The sequence below is a fragment of the Aptenodytes patagonicus genome, chromosome 1, assembly GCF_965638725.1.
Source record: "Aptenodytes patagonicus chromosome 1, bAptPat1.pri.cur, whole genome shotgun sequence".
Classification (NCBI taxonomy): domain Eukaryota; kingdom Metazoa; phylum Chordata; class Aves; order Sphenisciformes; family Spheniscidae; genus Aptenodytes; species Aptenodytes patagonicus.
The window spans coordinates 10089391-10113816 of record NC_134949.1 but is presented as its reverse complement, the minus strand read 5'-3'; the positions used below and the strand labels follow the sequence as shown (position 1 = coordinate 10113816).

The 24426-nt window shown below is 38.0% G+C and overlaps 1 protein-coding gene across 7 annotated transcripts in view; it reads right to left on the bottom strand.

Moving 5' to 3' along the window:
- The window catches only part of PCLO (piccolo presynaptic cytomatrix protein), a 392730-nt gene that overhangs the window by 185014 nt on the left and 183290 nt on the right, over positions 1 to 24426 (bottom strand). For all 7 annotated transcript variants that reach the window (XM_076359439.1, XM_076359532.1, XM_076359771.1 and 4 more), the window contains exons 5-6: positions 15613 to 20680; positions 13224 to 15238 (exon numbers count right to left, since the gene is read on the bottom strand). In XM_076359439.1, the coding sequence (XP_076215554.1) occupies positions 13224 to 15238; positions 15613 to 20680 (7083 nt within the window). The remainder of the gene's footprint in view (positions 1 to 13223; positions 15239 to 15612; positions 20681 to 24426) is intronic.

Here is a 24426-nt window from a genome sequence, read left to right as displayed (position 1 = left end):
TAATTGCTGTCTTCAACTCTCAAATGCAGCACTACTGAAAAGACAGACTCAGACTCTTCTAAAAGATGCAGAGTGAAGGACAAAAGGCACAAGCTGCACAAGGGAAATTAAGCATTCTTCACCATGAGAGCAGTGAAGTCCCAGAACAGGATGCCCAGAGAGATAGTGAAACCTCCACCCTTGGAGTTTTTCAAAATTCAACTGGAGAAGTCCTCTAGTCATCTGATCTAACATTGGAATTAGCACAGCTTTGAGGTGGAGGTGGGACTACATGACCTCCACATAACCTTCCCAATCTAATTTGTTGGCGATCCTTTTCTCAGTCACTGTGATGGCTGAGGAGTTTAGCTAGTTAATGTTTGCAAAACATAATACAGGCACCAACATCCTGATGGATCTACTGCCAAGATGCTGTGGAAGGTGTGAAAGAGTAAGGACTGCAGTATTTATTTTTATTAAATAAAAGCTTCAATGTAGGCAAAAATGTTCCATAACTGCAGTGTTGCTGAAATGAGAAATACTGTTAGTCATGTTTGCAAAATATCCTCCAGAAAAGCCATTTGCTTTTTTACATATTTTTTTAATATATATATATATATATAAAGTAAAAATGTTATTTTATAACATTGTCAAAACTTTTTGTTTTCTTTGGTGAGCTCTTGGGCCAAATGATGAAGAAATGGAAAAAAGAGATAAAAACGGGTTCTTCTGCCTGGGTTACGGTTCTCTCAGACAAGCAATGTTCAAACAGGCTGTCAGAACATAAGGACTCAGAGCAGCCTACACTACTGCTGTCAAAAGAATGACTTTTACTGCCTAAAGAAATATCTGGAGGCATTACTATAAAACTTTCTATACTACTACATCACTGATCAAATGAGCAAAGGACGAACTCACTGATTCCTTTCCATTCTTCCTAGAAGGCCATGATAATTCTGCTGTGGGTTATAACTTAGGAATCATAAAAGGAGTATCAATATGATGTAAGTGATTAACCCAGAAAGTAAAATTTCTGAAAAAGACAGTCATTGGTTCCAACTTCAACTCAGACAAGAAGCATAATTTTATTTCACTGTTACCCTCTTACATCATATATATACAGCAAAAATACAACTATGAAAGAGGTTACAGAAAATGTGCTCCACAAGTTATGAAGTAAATATTACTTCCAAGATACCTTATGATTTCCTGAGGCTTATGTCACTGTGTTTTATTAAGGCTATACAGCAGTTGAAAATAACTGAGTCTCAAATTAATCTTCCCTATATTAGACTTAAATTTTAGGTGGGTGTCCTGGTTTCAGCAGGAATAGAGTTAATTTCCTTCCTAGTAGCTGGTACAGTGCTGTGGTTTGGATTTAGGAGGAGAACAATGTTGATAACGCACTGATGTTTTAGTTGTTGCTGAGCAGTGCTTACACTAGCCAAGGACTTTTCAGCTTCCCATGCTCTGCCGACTGAGAAGGCTGGAGGTGCACAAGAAGCTGGGAGGGGGCACAGCCAGGACAGCTGACCCAAACTGGCCAAAGGGACATTCCATCCCATGGGACGTCATGCTCAGTACATAAACTGGGGAAAGCTGGCCGGGGGGGCCGCTGCTCGGGGACTGGCTGGGCATCGGTCGGTAGGTGGTGAGCAATTGCACTGTGCATCACTTGCTTTGTGTATTATTATCATTATTACATTATTATTATTATTGCTATTATTATTTTATTTCAATTATTAAACTGTTTTTATCTCAACCCACGAGTTTTTCTCCCTTCTACTCTTCCAATTCTCTCCCTCATCCCACTGGGGGGAGGGGGGCGGGGGGAGAGTGAGCGAGCAGCTGTGGGGTACTCAGCTGCCGACTGAGGTTAAACCACGACAGTGGGTAACTCTCATTCTGATTCACCCTGTCCATCACCCTTCCTGACTATCTTTTCACCTCTGGCAACTGCTGTCTATATCAAGCAGTTATCCAGATTTAGAGAAATCAGGACCTTTAAACTTCTCATCTTACACACACTGATGAAATCCCCAGCACTTAATCCTCCTTCAGACCTTCCTCCACATAGTTATTTAATTTCAAACCCTGCCTTTACTTTTAGTTAATGGCTAGCCCATTTAGCCTGTTTGGTATTTATGATCCTACACCAGGGAAAAGGCTTGCCAGGCAGTGTAAGAGCACCAGCACACTTGATGCTTGAGCTGGATTTGGCATTGCAAACAGCTTGCAAGGTGAGTAAGGTGAGATAATAAAAGCTGTATTTTGATAGGAACCATTTAGATTGGATGAGAGAAGGTGTCAGAGAGAAACCGGCTGGGAAACAGAAGTAGGGTTTAGCAAGGAGATTAGAGGGAAGATATGGACAGATGGAGAACGTGAACAGAAATTGAACCGAGACCCGAATTCATTCTGTACAAAATGCAAGAAATTCTGGAGGAGGAGAGCCAAAAGGCAGGCTTCCTCTGTAGTCTCATACAGAGGGAGAGGAAGAATACGAAGAGAGAAATTTCAGGCTCTGCATCAGTTTCAGAGAGATGTCTAAGCCATATCCTGTGACAATGTTTCAGACTTACCCCTGTATTTGGAGTTTCTAAATGGCTGACTTGGGCATCACAGCACTGAGCAAACTGGCTACTGTTAATTCCTGTCTCGTATCTTCATTCTAAATGCAGAGACTGTAAGCACTTACCATACCATTACCCATTACAGATCCCGCTCCCTGAGCTGAACTTTGCAGCAGGTAAATCACTTTTTTGAGCTTCTGAAAAAGTTTACCAGTGTTCAACTCCTTCTTGGTAACAAAACTGGAAATTATTTGGAGAAACTGAACTGAGAAGATAAGCACAAAGCAAAAGCTATCTCGGTCTCTCCAGGTCAGATTTGAGAACTGTTGACAGGATAGCTTCTGAAATCTGAATTGGTGTCAACAAAGCCAACCTTGTTCTGTAAATAAGAGGTTTGTTTGCACTATGATGCCCATCTGTCAGCAGCCATTCACCTTAAAAGCATGCTGGGAGAAACTGGAAACTATTGGAAAGACTTTTTTTTTTTTAAAATGACATTTCAGTGAATTAAATGAACATTACTTTAATATTTTTATTTTTTTTTAATTGAGCTTTGGCACCTAGAAAACGATTTATAATCCTAACTTTAACTGAATCATAATTTTTGCTGTGTGGAACTGATAAAAGGAAACTAGTACATGAGCAAATAATCCACTGTTTTTAATGAGAGAAAAAGCAGGAAATAAGAACATAGAAGACTCTGAAGACAGGCTTTTCAAGAGACCATGGATTCACCTGACCAAAAGCAGCCTCAGTCATCTACAATCTCTTTGTAGTCAATGGAGAAATGGGTGGGATTAATCATATTTTAAAGTACAAATATAAAAAAGTAGATGAAATGTTCCCTTGGAATACTTCTGCCTGCAGACTATAACAGGAATCTACAGTGACCAGGTCAGGTGTGATTTTACACCACCAATATCTAACATTAAACATGATCTTTCCAATCCTTCATATCTTAACTAGGTAGCCTATGTCTTTGTGTAAGTCAAGGAAGACACTAGACCTCTCCAGGCTTCTGAAGAGAAATGTAAAGAGAGGAAAGTAAAATGGGGAATAAACGCCACTTCAGCTAAGGGACAGAAGGAACAAGACAGGTGGCATTTAGGCTATTTGATTATGGACCTATTTTCTTTGTCTCAGCTTCCTATCTTTTAAATGAAGTCTGAACGACTGAAGTCATTCAGATTATAGAAAGAGCCCTATATGGCCTGAGTGGCTAGTTTACTTGAGCACTCTGTGACAAATGCTGTATCAATACAAATTGACAGCAATGATGTGGACGATAATGTATAAGAAGAGCCATGAATACTAAATAAAGTCATATTTAACTTTAGAATTCAATTTTTAAAGATAATGCTATTACTCATACTGCTCAAGATATTCTTGGCTTGGAAGGGATATCAGTCATGTAGGCTATCTACCCCTTTATGTTATTCCCAATATTCAGATATAATACAGCTTCACTAAAATATATTGACTATAGGGCATTTGTGCTATTGCAATTACAAAGTTTTTGTTCATATCCACTAAATATCCCAGGCCACAAATTGAGATAATCTATTTCCTGCCTCCACGGGACGTGAAGAGCAGTTAGCAGCTGCCCTATTTACAATAATGTTTAACACAGTGAAAGACTCTTATCTTGTCCAGCTTTGGTCTTTCTAGATGAACACAGCCAGATCCTTCAGCCTTTCAACCAATGTCTTGTTGTCGAAATCTTTTATGCTTTCTCTTTTACTCAACTTTGATATTTTCAATCTCACTAATTCTTAAGTGGTGCTGACCTAAACTGCGTGTAATATTATAGTTGAAGCCTCACCAACCACTGAGTAGGGTAGAACAATTACAACACATATCTTACCCATGCACAAGTTGTCAGCATTTCCCAAGAACACCACTGCCTTTCTTGGAAGCACTTCATATTTTTAAGTCATATTAAGTCTGAACTTTTGCTACTCCACCTGAACATTTTCAGTACTGCTATTGCCTAAACAGCTATATTTCTGAATATTTTTTTTTCTTTTGTACCTGTAGTGTCTGTATCATTACTGAATTTGATTTTGGAACATTGCTCTGAATTGCAATTCTGCTTTCCAAAGTAACTGTGTTTCCTATATTGATCTGCAAATGCTCTATGAGTGCTTTCTCCACACTTTAAATTGCAATTGAATTATTAAAGAGTCAAGCCTATGACAAACCCTTGTTTGACCCACTTAAAGCTGCTTTCCAGTTTGACGGTGACCAATTTGACCTACGATATCTACTTCCAGCTGGTGGATGGAAAGTAAACTTCCATTAAAAAATAGTAACTGCAAAAATTTTAGTTTATCAATAAATAATATTGTGCTGGAATAAGAAAGTAAAGAAGTACAGTGGAACGGACTATTTTTCTCACTATTTCATACTACATAAATTTGATTTTGCAGCATCAATATGTACACCCATATGCCTACACCTAGCTTAATTCATAACTGTAAATACAGTTATTTATCTTAACAAATTATTTTTAACATGAAATCACTGACTCAGTAAACCAATGCCTGAATAGAAGGATTTTGAGGATCAAAATAGAGATAAAGTTAGTCCTAACATAGGCAAGCCTTACTAATAAAAAAACAAACCCAAAACTGTTAGGTGTTATTAGCCCACATTGCACTTTGAAACACTGATAGCATGAGAAAATCTGGCCTAGCTAGTATTTCTAGAGATGAGAAGTAAAACTTCAGAGCTCTGGTAGACAATTTATGAAGTTAATAATGCAGTGATGAGTATTAATAACACACATTTAGCCCAAAGATTACTGGCTACCTTAATTTCATCCTTTTTTTATTTTTACTTTTTGGGGCGATCATATGGGGTATATCTAGCTCTGCAGATATTTTTCATATTTTTCTTCAGGGGAAAATGTAGAGTTTTGAAATTTTTAGTAGCTCATATGCTAAAAATAAATTAATCTCCAGGAACAAGTATGTCCCTGGAGAAAGTATGCCCACTTATCAGAATTTAAAGGAGATGCACCCCTTTAAATTCTAAGGAATTGATTGCACAGAATAATTATCTCAATACTGGCATACCCTGAACTGTTTCTAAAAAAAAAAACCCAACACCCCAAAACAAAAAACAGGGAGAATTTTAAATGCACAGATTTGTGTTAAAGGAGCATCCTAGAAGCCTCATATGCAGAAGAAAGGTAACCATTCACACAGTGGAGAATGAAGATGCATACAGAACATCTTTTTACTGTTCTGAATATTTTGTTGTATTTAATTATATCTGATCATAAGTTTTGGATGTACTGTGGTTCTGGGTTTTTTTTTAGTAATCTTCATATAGGACATATGAGCTATCATGGATTTTTGCCAGTCTTGGTTCACTTCCAAGCAACATTTAATCACATTTGACTGATCAAGACAATATTTTACAAACTTAAAAGTATTTTAATAAAATGATGGGAAAAAGTGTTGGAATTAAAGCTTGCATTTTGTTATAAGATTAAGTTTGGGCTACTTCGACAGAACAAATTGGTTTACTCTGGTTAGTGCACATTGCTACAGTTTGCAGGGAGGTTTTAATGCATGCAAACTAGATTCCTTCTGGAGAAAACTAAATAGGAAGCTCCATCCTAAGTGTATCTCAAATGTGCTCAAATCCCAGTAGGGAAATCCAGTCCAAACCAATGACTGGCTCCTTTTGGACAACAACACAGTGTACTTGCAGATACTTTAGCATCAGCTACTTTGATCTATTGCTCTGCTTTTATTGTACCAAACAACTTGCTAACATAGCACAGTCAGTGCTTCCTTTCTAGGGAAGATTTTATAGACATTGGTCTCCTGCTCCTTTTGGAGAATGTATGTTCATTTGCTCAGTACAGTATGATTTCTGTGTGCTTCAGTCACAGCTGCTCATAAAAGAGCGGACAGAATAAAATGCAGGAAGCCAAACTTATCAGCAGAACATGTGAAAGAAACTCTCTTTTGAGTTCAGTCAGGCAATTACACTAGTAGAAATTTTACCCTCCTACTACTTATTCAGACTAACTACAGTAATCCATGGCTTGATAGGAGACGAAAAAGAACTGAAGTAGGCCAAAACTTGCTGGTCGGTATGTGCCCCTCTGTCATTCTTCTGTGCCTGCTCGGTTCTGCTGTATACATTTACACGCTGTATTACTTTAAAGTAGGAAATATGATATTGGCCTCTCTCCACACCCAAAACTCAAAGTATTCCTAAAATGGATAACCAAGATAACCAAGTCAGATGGAAATGAGTGGAAAGATATTATTGTACCTTCATTCTTTGTCTTTGGAAGATAAAAGAGTGAGGGATGGGATTTGTGGCAAGGGGCGGTTTTTTAATGGGTATATGAGAGCTGGCTGAAGAGGAAGATGGATAAGCTGACAGCAGGTGAGAAAAGGCCCAAGTGACAGAAAACCTAGGCTCTTTGTCAACTCTGCCATAAATCTCATGCTTTTTAAAAGACTGTTAAGGATTCCCTTTGAAAAGCAGAAAAGTGAATACCAAAATAATTTTCTATTATGCATGAATGTCCCTTGGTTGAATACAGAAGGTGTGAAATCAACTAATTTAAAAGTATCAGGCAAGAGAGACTGACCCAGTTAAATGTGCTTTAGAAAATAATGTTTATATGATATGTTGACCAAATGTGGGGTAGTCTTTCTGTTTTGAACATCTGACAGATGGAAAAAAGATGCCTCATTTGAGTCACATAAATGTTATTCCAAAGGATTTCAAATACAGCACAGGAAGCAGTAGCTTGAAACGTTAACAGGACTCTAAATTGTAAATAATTCAGACCATTAGTGGAAAAAGTAATCTTAAATCTAGCTAAAACCACATAGTTAAAGAAGATAGGTAAATCCTATTTTAGTATTTACACAGGGATAAGATCGTCTAGAATTGTTTCTAGATATGAGTGAGATCCTCTTTCCAACTCAGTTTCCAGTGAACTTGTTTGAAACACACAAAAAAGTGTGTATCAAGTGACTTGATATTCAAGCACAAAAGGAACTCAGTACATCTACACCTTCTCTGGATTGCTGGCCTGAATTCAATCTCAAAATAAGATCTCCTGTCCATAAGCAACGAACCAGCCTCATATGCAGCTCCAGGGGACTCTTCAGGGATGTAGGACCCTGTGTGCCTAATCAGAGCTGGTGACTTAGCCTATTGCTAAGTGTGGTAACATACCGACAGGCAGACCCAGGTATACAGTTCACAAACTGCATGCAAATCATATGAATCATGCAAATCAGGCTGCTCCCAGACTGTTCTTTAAGACTGGTGTATGCATGGCCAAAATGAAGGACCGGTTGTCACTGGTGCCTGAAGAAGAGTTTCATTAAACCACAGCCCACAGACATCACTTAGAAGCAAAGGAAAAAAAACTTGCACTTTAAATCTAGGTTACTCTAACATCATACTACCAAAGACGGTTCCTCACTCAATACCCATCTGGACTGAAACCCAAATAGCAGCTCTTTCTGCAAGAGGTAATGGCTCCTTTATATTGAAATATAACTTTTACAGAAAACAATATGTTCTTCCATTTTCTGGACCAGTTCACGGGACTAAGATGGAAAATTAAAGTCACTGAATTAAGCCTTTTGCAGCTACAAACATGTGACCACCTATTTCTCAGACCACAAAAATACTTCTGAATACTTTACAATAAGAGCTATAACAAAGTACCAACCCATTTTAGCTGGAATTAGGCCCAGATAACAAGAAACCAAGGGAAACACCAATGTCCTGTGCTCCAACAATAGAAGAAATCTGTTACCTGAAATTCTGACATGACACTAAGAAAGAACCTACTCCCTGCTTCTGAGGAAGGTAAACAGAAATACCCAACCCCAAACCAGGTAATTATCCCTACTCTTTCTCTCTATTCATTACCCAAGCAGAACATTCCTCGCTATCATACAAGTCTGGTGATCAGCTTAGTCCTGAATAAACAAGCAAAACATCATGGATATGATATATGGAAGGTTTTAATTCTACTGGGAGCAACTATCCTGCTTCGCCTCTTCAGTGCCCAGATGTATAGCACATCTGGCACAGCAAAGGACAGCCCAAATCACTGAAGTCCTAACCTTCAGTTTTAAAGCTGAAAACTTTAGGATACCATAGAAGATAAAACACAGATTAATGTGCTTTGTTTTCATTACTTTTAAATTTATGTCATTTAAGGAAATTTACACTTTTAAAATCAGTATAAAATAACTTCTGGCCTTACTATAGCAACAGATGAAATCCTGCAGTTCTTACCTAAACAAAGAAACAATCCTTTGGGATTTTGCTTGAAATCATTATCTTTTTTACCATAGTATACAGATTTGAATTATATTTGCCTTTCAATTGCAGCAACCCACATCAGATGATAAATTTGAGAAAAGCCTCTGTTAACTCTCTTAATAAACAGATTGATAGAATTTGTTCTAAGTGTTGAAGCTTAAATGTACAGTTTTTACCCTGAAGCTGACAGGCTGTTGACAGATGTGTCTTTGCATTAGTTTCATTAATACAAACACTTCTGCTGAGTCTTTATGCACTGCTTAGCTGTAGATGTTATATGTGTGTGACAGTTCACATGCAAGATCTTTTGCAATTTGCTTCAGTTTAGTTGAGCAGGCATTTTGCATCCAAAGGCAAAAGGAAGACAACTTCCATCTTTGATTACACATATGCAGTGTGTACAAGTGCCAAAGTTGACTGTGACTGGCATGTGACGATACTGTGATGCACAGGTGTAGAGCTATTTCTTTATTACACTAGACAGGTACTCACAATTTTTTGTTGCTGCTGAATGGACGAATTTCAATCTCTGCTTCCAAGCTCTACTAACACTTCCCGGTGTCCTCATGGAAACCACTGCTATGGCTTTGCACTCCATGGAATCCTACCATGCTGGAGTGTGGGACAGTCTATCAAAGTCAGTGTTGGGGAGCTCATTGCCACTGGGAGCTCAAGCGGCATAAAGCTCACAAAACAGGAAAATTAGGTATCTTTGCAAAATATCAATTCCAGATGGGTGGCTTCCACAACTTTTTTTGGTGCTGACAACCTATAGCTCAGAATTTTTCCTTGACACAGCTACACTTGATGACTAATATATATCACAGAAATGTACAGCGCATAAGAACTACCAAAGGGAACATAATGGAAAGCAATACTTTTACTTCAGATTAATAGGAAGCTACCATTTATGTTCATTCAAGTGTTCATATAGAGGCAATGACTACGACAGACAGTAAATGAAAATGTAATGTGAACATATAACTCGTTATCTGAAAACTAAATGTGCCATCACTGAAAGCAGTATTGTCTGGATACTTATTATTATGTGATTAGCTGCCAGGTTTTTTTCCAGCCTTTCACTTATACTAGATTAGATAAAACATTGTAATAACTTCCTATAAAAGGTGCATTAAAGAATAAAATTATATTTAAAGCAGCAGTTCTAAAACATAGAGACATAATTTAATCATCTTAGTCATAGTCTCCATAATCTTTTTTAGTGAAATGTTGTAATAAATATATTTTTCAATGGAAGAAGTACATGAATGATGAAAGTGCACTGCCTGAAGGACAAGGTGCCATTTCATTGTAATCCTTAGAAAGAGACCAATTTTATTCTTACCCTTTTAGTCCCACTGATTGCATAAGTATCAACTTTTTTGATAAACTGTCATAAAAAGAAGCCTGTGAAACATACACATGCACACATGAACACCCTTTTCACCTGCAATGTTTATGAATGCAAACAAAAACATAACCCTGAAACAAGAACTGTTAAAAAAGTGATGGGATATTCATCCATGCAAAAAATATTCATATACACACTCCATTTCCCTAAGGTAGTGAAAGATCAATCTTTCATTTCCATTTTATTCTTTTATGTTCAGCTCTAGTAAATTCTCTTTTCCAGAGTGAGCTGTTTCACAAGTTTTTCTGCACTGGACTTCATTGTTTTGAATGACATAACTGATCCCTTCTACCTTTTCCTTTTTATAATTAGGCAATTAGGAGCTCTCCAGTCAGGACACACAAAAGAGGTACACAGAGAATTAACAGACAAGGACTTCAGCCGTTGTGGGCACTGTACAAAAAGAATGAAAAAACAGTCCCAGTGCCAAAAATATTTTAAAGTTGAGGAAACATCTTATTTGCACACTTAGCAGGATAATCCAAAAGTGATCCTGTATTAAAACTCAAGTATAACAACAATATGTTGCTGTAACAACACAGTTCTACAGTTGAAAAAATGTCACCAAGGTTTGCCCTTTGTCAGCAGTGACACTGTGTGTATGCTAACTTTCAGGAAGAACTTTTGAGTGTGACAAAAGGTACAAAAGAAGAAATCACTGTCCACTCTTTCCGGTGCTTGCAAGATGTTACAGTCCTAAAACCAGGTTCTCAGCTGGTATAAACAAACATAGACGTGCTGGAGAGAATACTGTAAATCTCGTGGAAACTAGGAGATCATTTAGATCTTATACTGCAGATCCCTCCACAACATAACTGGACTGAGTAATTCAGAACTGAAACTGATACAGCAACTGCAAAAGCAATTTATGCCCATATTTCCAGATGCTGATGAGGTAATTAGATTACTTTCTGTAAGTGTCACTCTCAATATCTTCTTTTTTTGTCATATATCTCTTTTTCTCTTTCAAATTTCATGTACCTGATCCCAGTCTAACTGAACCTCAGATAATTAATTAACAAAACTCTATTAGAAAAAGAGGGTATAACAGACTTAATGCTTAACATAACATCAGAGCTGAAAGCAGCCATGATAGTCATGGGAGGTTTACCGAGCAGCTTCCTCACCATGTGCCACATGACAAAGTTAGGGCAGCGCACTTTATATCCGTGGAATTTTTTTACTTTCCTTGCACTTGTCTACTTGCACCCCCTATTCCATAAAAATATCCACCTCATTTATTTAGACTGTAAGTACTTTGAGACATGGGCTATTTGCTGCTTGATGGCTGCATGCTAATAAGAACAACATAGCTCATTACTGTTTGGACTCAAGGCAAAATGGTAATAAACATGTGGGTAAAAAATAAACAATGATGTACAAGCCCTTTGTTTCCACGTCTCTAATGAAAACTCTATGTGTTCAAATTCTACTGTAAAGGCCTTTAAACAATCAGCTGTTTATAGAATTTATCATCCATCATACAAAGTATACAATTCATATCAAATATATATGTAGCTATGAAATAAGTGAACTGAATAATTTGTCCTCAGTAACAGTTTCACTACACCGACAGTTATTTTACAATATTATACCTGCTCTCCAATATCTAGTGAAACTCAACACTTTCTAACTCATGAGCAACGTTCTTCAAGATGCTGTTCCAAACCCACTACATGAAACTTTCGTGCTCGTGCTACAGTTTCCCCCATTGTGCTAATCCTGCATTAGGGAATGGTGTTGATAATGGAGCGCCAATGCCATGACTACAGTTTTCCCTTCAAAATTCCACATACTGTTTTCCAAGCAGTAACACCATAGGAAGCATTTAATATCCGCACAAATATATGAAGCTGCAGAAACTGCTTACAGTGGGAGACTTGGAGGGTATAACCAGATAATTCTGCATTTGAAAGCCACCACAAATTATCAAACATAGAGAACAAACCCTCTTTATTTTATTCAGCCTGTACTAATGACTCATGTATTCACAGATAACTGAACATAAATGATAAAAATTGCTGAAGAACTCGAATGGCAACTCTTCCAGAGCTCTAACAAATAAGATACTGATCCTGCAACTGACAGAAGAGAATGGACTCGGACAAAAGGACAGCCAAGAACATGTTAAATTATAAAGGTATTTTTTTAGCCAAGACTTTTTCCTCTTATTCATAAATAACTGATTCCCAAATCAGAAATCTTAGTGCTCAAGGAAAAGAATACTACAGAAATGAAAAAATTTTAATCCTGATGATGTCAGCCTTATTCAAAATTGCTTCCTCTGACCCCATAAGAAACAGTCCTCAACACTTGCATAACTTCTTGATAATCCTCCTTATCCAAAACAAACAAACAAAACCCGGATTTGTGATATGAGATCTTTTGGTCTGGGAGAGATAAAAGATGTACACATTGGGACATAAGATTACCCACAGAATCAGAAATGGCCAAGAAACCTCACGAGGGTCAAAAAGGACAGCTAACTAAGGTAATTATAAATCTGGTGTTAGCTGCCTCTCAGAAGGCACATGCAGTAATTTCAAGGTAAATGCACTACAGACTGTACCACAAGAGCTGGGTGTTGTATGATTAGAAAGCAAATGCTTTTGATTTTCTGAGGAATTGGCAGTAACCACTACATTGGCAATTAATTGCCATGTAAAACATAAGTGCCTTCCGAATTCTGAACAAGAATTTATTGTGTTTTTTTCTGAATCTTAGTAAGACTGTAATATGGATTCCTCTATTTCCAGGCAAAGCAATGAAGCAAATAACCATTGCTTTAGATAGCAGACATTCCTTGGGACCTTTGAGCAAGGTGTGCAAAAAGACTACATACACAGGTATTGCAAATGAGTGTGTCAGCCCTCATGCCGTACTGATAGCTGTAGAATTCCATATTGAGGGGGAAAAAAAAAAAAGCAAATACTTCTTACCATGAAACCCTCAGTGTACTGAAACTGAGCTCTGGAACTGTCTTCTGCTGTGGGACTCAGGGGCTTAGGATCAGACATAGAGCGTTGCATCATCTTTGCTGACTTTGGGCTTGATGGAGGAACCTTGGCAATGTCAGCATGCAGCATCTTCTGAGGGCTGATGTCATCAGTGATGGGTTTTTCATAGGGTACAAATGCTGACTCTATAACTTTGCTTGGTGAAACAGGTGAAATGGGTGAATAGAGAACTTTGGGAGATTTGGGAGGGGAAGGGACTACCTGCAACGTGGAGTCTGGACAAAGGTGGGATGAGTATCCTATCTCTAATGGTGTTGGGCGTTTTTTATCTTTCTGAGGAGATGAAGCTGACAGATATTGGGGACTTTGAGTATCTGACTCTGTCTCTGTTTGACATCCCAAACTTTCTCCTTTATATGTCTTTTCTGGAGCTGAAATGTGCTTTATGATTTCCACCTTAGCATCCAATCGGGCCCTGATTGAAGGTGTTCTTATTGTTCCTACAGGTTCTGTTTGTACTGAAATCTCTGCCACTGTCTGAACTGCAATACTAGATACTTTGGAGAATTGTTTAGCTTTGTCTGCCTCAGTGGTACTCTCACTGTATTTCCCTACACGAGCCTTCCTTCTGGATCTGCTGGAAAGATCCCATTCATCTTGATCTTCATCATCTGTCTGAACACTCGTATCAACACTCTTCTTAGTTCTCCGTCTCCTGTTTGTGTAACTTCTGTCTGCTCCATCTTCATCATCAGTTTGCACTCCACTGTCCACTATCTTTCTGAAGCACCGGGGCTCTTCTTCCAGGGTCTCCTCAAGCTCCTCATATGGACCACGTAATTTTGGCATAGAACTTCTCTTTTTCAATTGCTTCTCCTCTCTAACATCAATATCCTTAAGAGACATTTCTGAAACGGAGCTTAGGATACCAGGCCGAGGTATGTATTGGGTAATGCCATCAGACTGAACTGTATACCATGTTTGGCTTTGTGGAATTTCAATACCCAGCACTCCTGAAGCTGTAGTGGTTGCATCATCAGTAGGCCAAAACTGTCCATTTTCTGTGGTTGCATACTGTCCTTCCAAAAGTGTTTGATCTGTGGTAGTTTGTGGCGAGCCAGTTCCTGAAGGGTCATAACCATACTGATATATTTGACGAATTTTTTGCTCCTCTAACTGTTGGTGGAGCTGTTGTTGAAGTTGTTGGAATTGTTCAAGCTGCAACTGCTGCTGGGCTAATGTCTCTTGCCTCATCATAAACTGAGCTTGTCGTTCCTCCTCTTGCTGAAATAAGAGATGATGTTTCATGGATTGCAACTCCTCAAGCTTTTTTTGCACCATAAACTTTTCTTGTTCCCTAAATCTTTGAATTTCCTGACGTTCCCATTCCAGCTCTTCTGCAAAGCGCTGCTGCTTAATTTTCTCAAGCTCAAGAAGTTCACGCTCCAAATCAAGCTGCTGCTGTTTGCCTTCTTCAGGGGCAATGAGAAGGGCAACCTCATCTTCAATTACATCTGTATAAACTTCAGATGCTGTAGTTAAAGCAGGTATCAAGTTGGTTGGCTCAGTGGTAATAGTTTCTATAGTAAGAGGTGGTAACCCTGTCTCCATATCGATGGCAGTAATTGTACTATCTTTTTCAGCTGCCGCTGTTGTCAAGAAACTGTATGATCTTGGGAGCGGTTGATTCTGTTGCAGAGTTGATAAAGAGGGCACTGAGTCAATTGTTTGGAGAGTAGGTAAATCTCTGGCAGTTGTACTGAAAATAGAACCGGGTTGTGTAGTGATGGCAAATGTGGATGGGATTGGAGTCGCTACTGAAGAATAAACAACACCATTGGATGATCTTAAAACACTTCCAACACCAAACTGAGAACTCAGAGATGATACCATTCTTGCTTGGGAATACTGTGGTGTACTGAGCCCGATGCCAGAAATCACCTGTCGAGTCTCTGGATAAGGAACAGTAGTCTTGCTTGAGTAATCCATAACCTCACCTGAAATTACAGGGCAAAGTTACAGTCCAGTCCCACAAAAGAATGCTGCTTTGCGGATTCTGAAAGTCATCCCATCTTGATGAATTAAATGGGAAAGGGAAACTGCATGCAAATCTTCAGGTTAATGATCTACTTTAGGTGTGAAGGAAACAGCATTTCTGAACATGCAGGCACATGCAGGCACATCTGTGCAAAACACATATGTAAAATGAAGAAATGAAAAATACGGGTAATCCAGAATAATTTGTCACACTGTCCAAAAGAAAACAAAACAACAGAAGGAAGGGAAAAATAATAAAAAAATCATCCTGAAATGAGGTGAGGAACATCAAAATTATATTTCAAAGAAAGATCTGCTGCTGTGTCATACTGACCTGTAGTAACTCTTCCAGAAGTAAGATCTACTGCTGCATCAGTTGCCCCAACTCGATAATCAAAGCTATTCTTGCTTTTGTATGCAAACAGTCCAGCTTCTGATAAATTTGTGTCAGACATAGATGGTTTCATACCTCCCATTCCTCGGTAGCCATATGACCCTGAACGATCATACTGATAGTGGTCATCTCTGTAACCAAAGCGATCTTCAGGAAGTGTAGTTGGCGGCTGCTGTGCTGTACAGCTCCTACCAAATGGCAATTTATAAACCATATCACAGCAGACAGCTCTCCTCCCTGCAGTCAGATCCACAGGCTTTTCATCATCTTCTATTACTGTTGTTATGATACCTGAAGTAGTTTCATCCATTGTTACTACTGTTCTGTGGGATTTTGTAGTGCTAAGGTCAACTGCTCCACTCTCCATCAGCTCTTGAGAAGTGGAGAGATCAGTCCAACCATTTGTAACACCAACAGGTGGTACAGTAACAGGCTTTGTAGTAGCCCATGTCACTGCATGTGTTGAAGTACCTAGGGATAAATTTATTGGCACTTCATCTCTACCTGCAGAGAATCCCTGGCTGCCTGTTACTCTGTATGTAGGCTCAAAATGTTTTGATGTTGTTAGCTGAAGCGGCGTTGTCATCGCATGTCCCAGATCCACAAGGCTGTCTGTACTGGCAGTGTAGCTTACAGTGGCAGTGCAGGTCATTACAGTTACTGTCTCAGTGACTACAGACAGAGAAGGATCGGCAACACATGCAGTGCTAAGATTTATTATAGCTGGCTGGACAGTACTTACTGGCCGCCCACATGTATCACTTGCTGGCATTTGCCTTCTCACGTCCATGGAAACAGCAGACAGATCCATACAGCTGTCTCTCATTTCAATATCCATCTTAGTTAAAGTGCGAAGGTCTATGACATCACCCAAAGGATGGAATCTTCCATTTTCTCTATACCTGGGTTGATCTACTGTATGTAGTGGCTCTGGAGGTATAGTAATAGCGACACTACCTAAACCAAAACCAGGCACTGGGCCCTTAACCACAGACACTGTGGTCTTGGTTACCTCTGTTGTTACTACTTCTGATTTTGAACTAGGTATTTTTTCAAAAGTTGATTGTGTTGTGACAGGAATAGCTTGCAAAGCACCTGAAATATACATACTCTGATCTGCCATACTTTGAATTTCCATAGTTTTCATGGATGGAGTAAAAATTGGTTGCATAGGCTGGGGAATCTGTTCTTTAGAAAGTGCTTCTAAAGGCCAGCTGGTAACAGCCTGACTAGTTATAGCTTCTGTGGGAGTTCCAGGCTCAGATGGCAATGTGATGACAACATAGGTTTCCTGTGAGGGTTTTGTCAACCTTGGTGAAGATTTGTTAGAGTGTGGAGACAAAGGGGAAGTGGGAGACGCTATTTTGTATTCAGCTGTAGAGACCAAATTCAGAGTCATGCTTGAAGTCAATGACAAACCTATTGGTTTGGGCTGTGTTTCTGCTGGCTTATGAACAGCTATTGGGAGCGGAGGAACTGCTGGTTTAGGAGCAATTGGAGGTTTAGTTACTTCAGTGGGCCTGTGACTGAAAACAAGCCCAGCTGGAATGGAGGATGGTTTGGGTGGTACAGGAGGTGGTGTTGGGGTGTATGTTTTTGTGGTAGGTACCACGTGATTCTTTAATACAGCTGTGGACTCTAGTGTTGGAACACTTGTGACTGAAGGTACCACTGTGGGAGCTGCGGCTGCTGGAGTTTTAATCTGTGACTTCTTTTTGGGATAAATGGCTGGCTTGGGTAAAATAGGTGGAGGCAATGGTGGTGGAGGAGGTGGTGGAGGAGGAGGAGGTGGGGGTGGAGAAGGTTGTGCAGGAGAATCCAAAGAAGAGCTTCTAAAAAGCGAGAATACTTTGGATGCTACAGCAGGAGCTGAGGAAGGCACAAAGACCATGCTGGTCTTACTTACAACACTGGGAGTAGGTACAGAAGATGTTTCTGATGCAGGCTCTGTAACTGGTACTGATGCTATAGATACAGGTGGTTGCTCAGATGTAGCACTAGTCAAATTAATCCTTGTCATATCAACACCCAATTCTTTGTGTGAATCTTCATGATGAATTTTGACAATGCCAGCCTCCACTGTACTTTTAATTTTTCTAGCTGCTTCTTTTTCTGCTTTGGAGGTATCAAAGGTAATGGTATCAGTTGCATATTGCTTGGGTTTTATAACTGTAGTTGCCACTACTGAAGGTGCAGTTTCAGGCAAACAAACTGCAGCTTGATCCACACTTTCCATATCTGATGCTACAGATGGCTTTTTAGTGGCTCCAGCAATAGATTCATAAGGCATGCTCACTTCAGAGTACTCTTTTGTAGATGCTAAGGGAACTTGGGTTATTATCCCGACACCTTCAGAATCTGCTAGTTTACTTACAGCATCTGCTGTATCTACATAACCTGTGGTTGCACTGTCTATAGGTGATGAACTATCTGTGGTACAAACTGAAGATGTAGATGATGTTAAGGAAGCTGTATCAGAAGGTAAAACTGATGCAGCACCTTCCGATGTCTCAGAGTATGTCAACATTGACGTTTCATGAGAAATTATTTCTTGAATTTCTCTGGCATAATCTGTTAAGTATTCATCTTCAATTTCCTCTGCTGTAAAATGCTGTGTTATTTTAACATCTGGAATAGAAAGCGCTGTGCTACTGACAGGTGATACATCTGAGATTGCTGAAGTAGTGCTTGATGTTAAAGATGTACTATCCACTATTTCTCCAACACTAGATACCTTTGTATCAGATATGGGAACGAAACCTGAAGTTGGTTGTGTTGGACTGGACCCGGGGGTTAGCTGCATTCTCTGTCTTTTCATAAGCTCTTCATAAGCAGCTTCTGCATCTAACAACTGCTTTTCCTCAGTGGTGGAAGTTACTGTGCTGTCTAATACAACTATTTCATGACTTTCTGGGATAATGTAAGAACTAGAGACAATATCTTCTTGAGGCACAATAGAATGTAAAGTCTCAACACTATAGTAGTCTTTCTGTAGATCAGAAATTTTCTGTGGTTCTTCATAGATCTGCTCTGAAGCTCTTATTTTTTTCTCTTTTCCTCTCTGTTGTATATATTCATTGCTCTCATCTTGTCTCATTACAAGATTAGTATCAATAGTTCCATTGTAAGTATCCTCTACTAAAGATTCATAAATATAATCCTCTATTAGCATTCCACCATATAAAGATTCTTTTTCAAATACTTCATCTTTTTCATTTGCAATTTGAAATGACTTGGACTTATGGGTTTTATGCATCATCTCCTCATATACCTCTTCAGCACTTTTCAATGTCTTTTGACCACTTTCTTCTTTTGGGAGTCCAATTGCTTGTTCATCTGTTGGTGAGTATAGAGAGACAGCAGTAGGCAATTTGTAAACTTTTTGTACTTCTATTATTTTTTCTGGGCTGATTTCAAATCCTTCAGGATCTGACTCAATACTAGGTGAATATTCAGAACAGGAAGATCTGTGCAGCTCTTCCATTTCTGCTGCCTGTCGTAATTCTTCTGTTGGAGATGCATCTTCAATGGGAGAAAGATTACTTGGTGGAGTCTTTGGACGTTCCCTTCTTCTCTGAGCTCTTAGTTCATCCTTGTCCTTTTTAGATTTTTTGCTAGAACTTTTTCTTTGTTGCTGTTCTAATTCACGCTGTTTCTCTTGTTCCTTTAGCAGTTCTTCCTCTTCCCGTAGTTCTTCTTCTTCTGAAGAATCTTCAATAGTTGGAAGAAGAGGACCATGTGACCGATGCCTGGCTTTGCGCTGTTGTTTGCTCTCCCCTCCCAGTTTTTTGTGACTAGGACTGCTGTCGCTATCTTCATCAAGTGATGACACTGAAGTAGGAGATGTACCTGGTGTGAAACTAGAAGCATGTAAACTAGAAGACCCTTCTCCTCTAGATCTATCTTCTGGTGAATCTGTAAGACTCTCCATCTCTAGCTCAGGCTCTTCATCAAAATATAAAATACCTTTCTGTTGTTCAGATGCTTCAGAGTATTTGTTTGTTATTGTACTATTTAATTCTATTGTTTTGAAACGTCGAAGGCCTCCTCCTCCAGTTACTGCAAGTTCTTCACTGTCTTGACTTTTAGTTTCCCTGTATTTTGGCTCTGGGCTTTCATCAAAAGTCTCATCATCGTCATCGTGCCATGAATGTCTTCTTCCTGCATCCTCATCATAGCCTGCACTACTTTTCCGTGCCATTCTTCTATGTTTTCCAGTTGTTCCTTTGGCTTTGCTTTTCACTTCTTCTTTCTTTTGGCTTTCAGTTACATTGATCTCTTTGAGTTGACTTCTAATGAATTCCTCATCTTCAGAACCTGAGGCATCTTCATCAGCACTCATCTCTATAATCTGTTTTCTAATGAAGTCTTCCTCATCACCTGATCCCTGACTGTCATCTCGTTTGTACTCATCACTGCTTGAAGACCCAACACTAGCTCTTCTTTTTCTCCTTGGGACAGGTGAGTTTTCACTCTCACTGCTGTCTTCCACAGAATCATAGCGTTGTCTCCTTGCTGATATGTCATCTCCTTCATCTTCTTCCTTGTAGTCTGCCCGGGAGGAAGCACTTCCTTTGCCATCTTCTACAATGGTTCCTTTACCTTCTTGAATAGCTTCTAAGTCTTCCTCATCTGAACTGTAAGATTCTGGAGTGACTGGCAAAGGCTTTGTTTTCTGTTGATCCTTTGTCTGTTCACTGTAAGTTTCATAAAGCTCTTTGCTTTTTGCAGATTTTTCATCAGAAAGTGTACTTGCCTGAGCTTCCAAAATAGACAGTACAGTACTTTCCAATTTAGCTAGATCTGAGGGGCTTGGTGGACTTTCTTGTGAAACAGTGTCTTTTTTATTAGATTCCCGGAGTAAATCCTTTTCATCACTGGGGATATGACTTGGAATTTCACCAAGTGAACTTGATATCCCATCAGAAGAATACCCGGTGTCACTCAGACCTTGTGGACTTTTCTGTTGCTGAGAGCTTGATGTGTCTGATTTGTCATCCTCCTTTTCCTAAAAAAATAAATACATACGTGTGTGTATATATTTATATATAAATTCTTAATGTCTCCAGGCAATTAAATACATGTGATTTTTTTTCTAAAAGATGGGTTAATGTCTCAGATGAAAAATTATGATGCCAAGAAGAATTCTATTAAACCATAAAAGACTGAACACTAATTTTGTTATTCAAAGCTATTAAAATAATACAAAAAGTTCCTCAAATTTTGAGTTTTTGCATTGAATCTAACTATGCTTTGCATGGCTGTCAACACTGGCAACTGATCTTATAGATTGTAAGATGATCTTCTATTTTTCAGTATAAAAAAATACTGTATTTAATTGTTTTCAGAATATTTACTAATGATAATCTATCATTTGTTCACATATGCTTGGGACAAGTTGTTTGGGGATTAATTTAAATGAAGATTTTAATTACCTATGTTTCAGAACTGCCTACATAGTTCTAGATACAAAGTAATACAGCTTGCCAAATGTCAGCCTGCAGTATTTCTGGGGTCTGCTCCTTTCTTTGCCCATTTAATCTTTTATGATTGTCTAGCAATATGTCAATCTTCTCAAATTTTGGACCTATGGTTTCATTTTGTTGATTTAAGTGTTACACACTGTAACATGCAACAGAATACATGGAGTATTGAAGCATGATTTAATGCAATTTGGAATGTCCCGCCATCTGCAGCCGGCACTGTACAAACATTTTCTGAGTACCTCATAAAAAAGAAGTTACTCAGTAAATTTGTAATGCAGAGGTAAGCTGCTGGTAGGGAAGTGTAATTGCAGGGAGAAAAGCACGATGGTCAGCTATTGATCAAAGGAAATAAGGAAGCAAACAAGGCAGGCATACCTGACTGAGCATCATAACCAACGTTTTCCTTCTCATCCCTAATTAAACACCCTTAGTCATTCTCCTAGCTTCCAGATCCTTCTACACCATTCTGAATGACAAGCACCTCTATCTCCTTCTTTAGGTAACAAAAATACCAAGAATATCCTACAGCAAGTATTTCCACACCAGAGTTTCCCTCCTGCTTCTCTCAACTGTGAAATGCTCTGTACTTAGTGAAAGTACCTCACCATTCGGCTAACAAAACAGCTCACTCTCCAAATGACAGGTCATCTTAGCTGTCCTCTTAGCTGACAATCTTACGAAGCGCCCCCACCTCCACTAGCAATTTGAGAACAAGCATCCCAAAGTCTCCTGATTTTAGTAATATGATGTGATCTTCGTATTTGTTATGGCCCTCAATAATACAAGTAGGTAATATTTATCAACTTTGCTAATCTAAGTCAATGATTTCTGAAGTACAGCAAACCATTTATTTAAAGCTTTAATTTATCAACTTCCTTGGCAATATGCTGAGTTAAAAACATACTGTGGAATAAATATATTAAGAAAACGATGACAACGGTTAATTATAATTTAAAGGTACATTTACACTCATGTTAAGTTGCTATCAATTACATGCATTTTCAAATGTTTATTCACACTAAAATTATATTTAATGCCAAAATATCATAAACCAAATATTTGTTATTGTCAGTTATTTTATTTTTAAAACCAGTCAGGTTTTTTCTTTATTTAATTTACATTTAAAGTACCTGTTCTTGCCTATAAACATATCACTGTGCACATAATCCTACATTAAAACACTAATATTAATATTAATATTACAGTAATCTACTAATTAATATTTTATTACATAATCTCCATTTCACAGCAGTGATTTATTATATGCTTTGCAAAATCAGCTACTACCTTGAATATAAACTACATTTCTTCTTACCAATATTGTACCCAATATGATAAACCCAAATATCTGATATCAGAGCAAAATCCATTGCAGTTAAAAAACAAATATGAAAACAAGTATTTCTAAGGACAACTCTAATGATAAGGCTGTGATTAATATATAAATGGTTAAAAACCTATAGTACACCAAACAACTTTGGGAAGTCATCACCACTTAAACACTTCAGCACTTACTATTCTGAAAAATGTACTCTTGGATATTCTCCAGCCCTTAATGACAGAATTATATATACTCTTCATAAAAAGTCAGCAATGAAGCATAGTTAAAAATTTTAGGTTTTGTATGTTATATTTACATTTTTGTTCCCTTTATTAAAGAAGAAGGTGTTAAGGGGAATTTATTGGGCTATGTTTTAAAAAAGTACACATTTCATTAAAACCAAAGGATTTTTCTTGCTAGAAATATCATGCCCCTCACTAAAATTTCACCTACAACATTTGATTATTATTTTTTATTTTATTTCCAATATGGTCATACTTATAAAGACGTACCCAACCAAACACACTGTGATCAATTTAGATGAGCTACTAGAAAATCCAAACATTGTTGAAGCTCAGAAGGTCTCTGAGTTGATGGACAGACTGCGTCCATCTAGCGAAAGTGAATCTGTCAGATCTTGGTTCTCCACAGGGAGATGAATGATACAGTGACTTGTAAAGCAGAGACAGAAGGCGTCAACTAAACAGTTAAGCTCAGAAACGTGTAGACAACAACTGGTCATGGAACAACTGTAGCCATTCTGCTTGTAATTTGTGATGGTGCCACTATCTGTGAGTCCAATGTGTAGTATCTACTCAATGACCAAACCAGAGGAGATGGCAATGAATATCGCTATTGCCCGCCCTGTTGTTGAACCTCAGTGTATGCCATAATGTCACTGCTATGAATAATAGGAAACTGAATATGGGAAAGAATGCTCTTTGTACAGTAAGGAGAAGAAAAAGATCTACAATAAGGAGGGACTTCTTTTATCACTAGAAATAAATGTGATGAGAAAATCCAACTTTCTTTTTAAGGCTACAACAATATGAATATATTTTATTTCATTTTTGTATGTATAGTTGTCTGCCCTGTGATATGTCATGCAAAAATTATCCTGCACATCATGTTTTGAGATCATATGCATGTAACTTACAATAAATATTTGGTCTTTGTGTTTTTTTTCCCTATTTCCTGCAGTCTGAGAATTAGAATATTGTCATTAGCTACGTCTATTCTTAAATAACTGGTAATTTATTTTCTACAGGGTTGGCCATCACATACACAAAGACAGCATCATTGTCAAGTTTGCAAACATACCATAAACATAAGATTTTTAGATCAATAACAAAATATTGCAGAAACAATTTTGCTAATGATCATATATATATATTCAACAAGTCTTGGAGAATGAAAAATGTATTTTAATCAATAAGAAAAAAAAACCCACTTTTTTCTTGTAAAGTACGAATTACTTTGGTACATGTTGAATTACTGGGCCTTTCTGAGTAGTTGAATGCCATTTTTTCTGAAAGTTTGCCTACTGTGAGTTTTTAATACTGGACAAATTTAGCTCTAATACAGACATTTATGGGAGTATCTTCTTGAGACATGAGGAACAAAGAGATTTATAAAAGCTGCAGGCTGGATAAGACTGTTTAAAAACAGCAAATACAGCTTCTTTAACTAATGGCAAAAATAATCTAATGTAGGATGTATTTGTACTATTTTAGTGGCATTTCTACAGTATCAATGTCAATACATCATACAACTACTTCGCATTAGAAGTTTTTGCTTTAGAAGTATTATTTATTCTTACACTTCCTCACTTTTAATATTCTTATTTGAAAATATAAAATTTAGTGCTTTAAAAAGTCCTATTGGTTATCAAATTCAGTCAGAACCCTATTAAAAGAAAACTGTGATAAAAAAAAAAGTTTTGTTGGT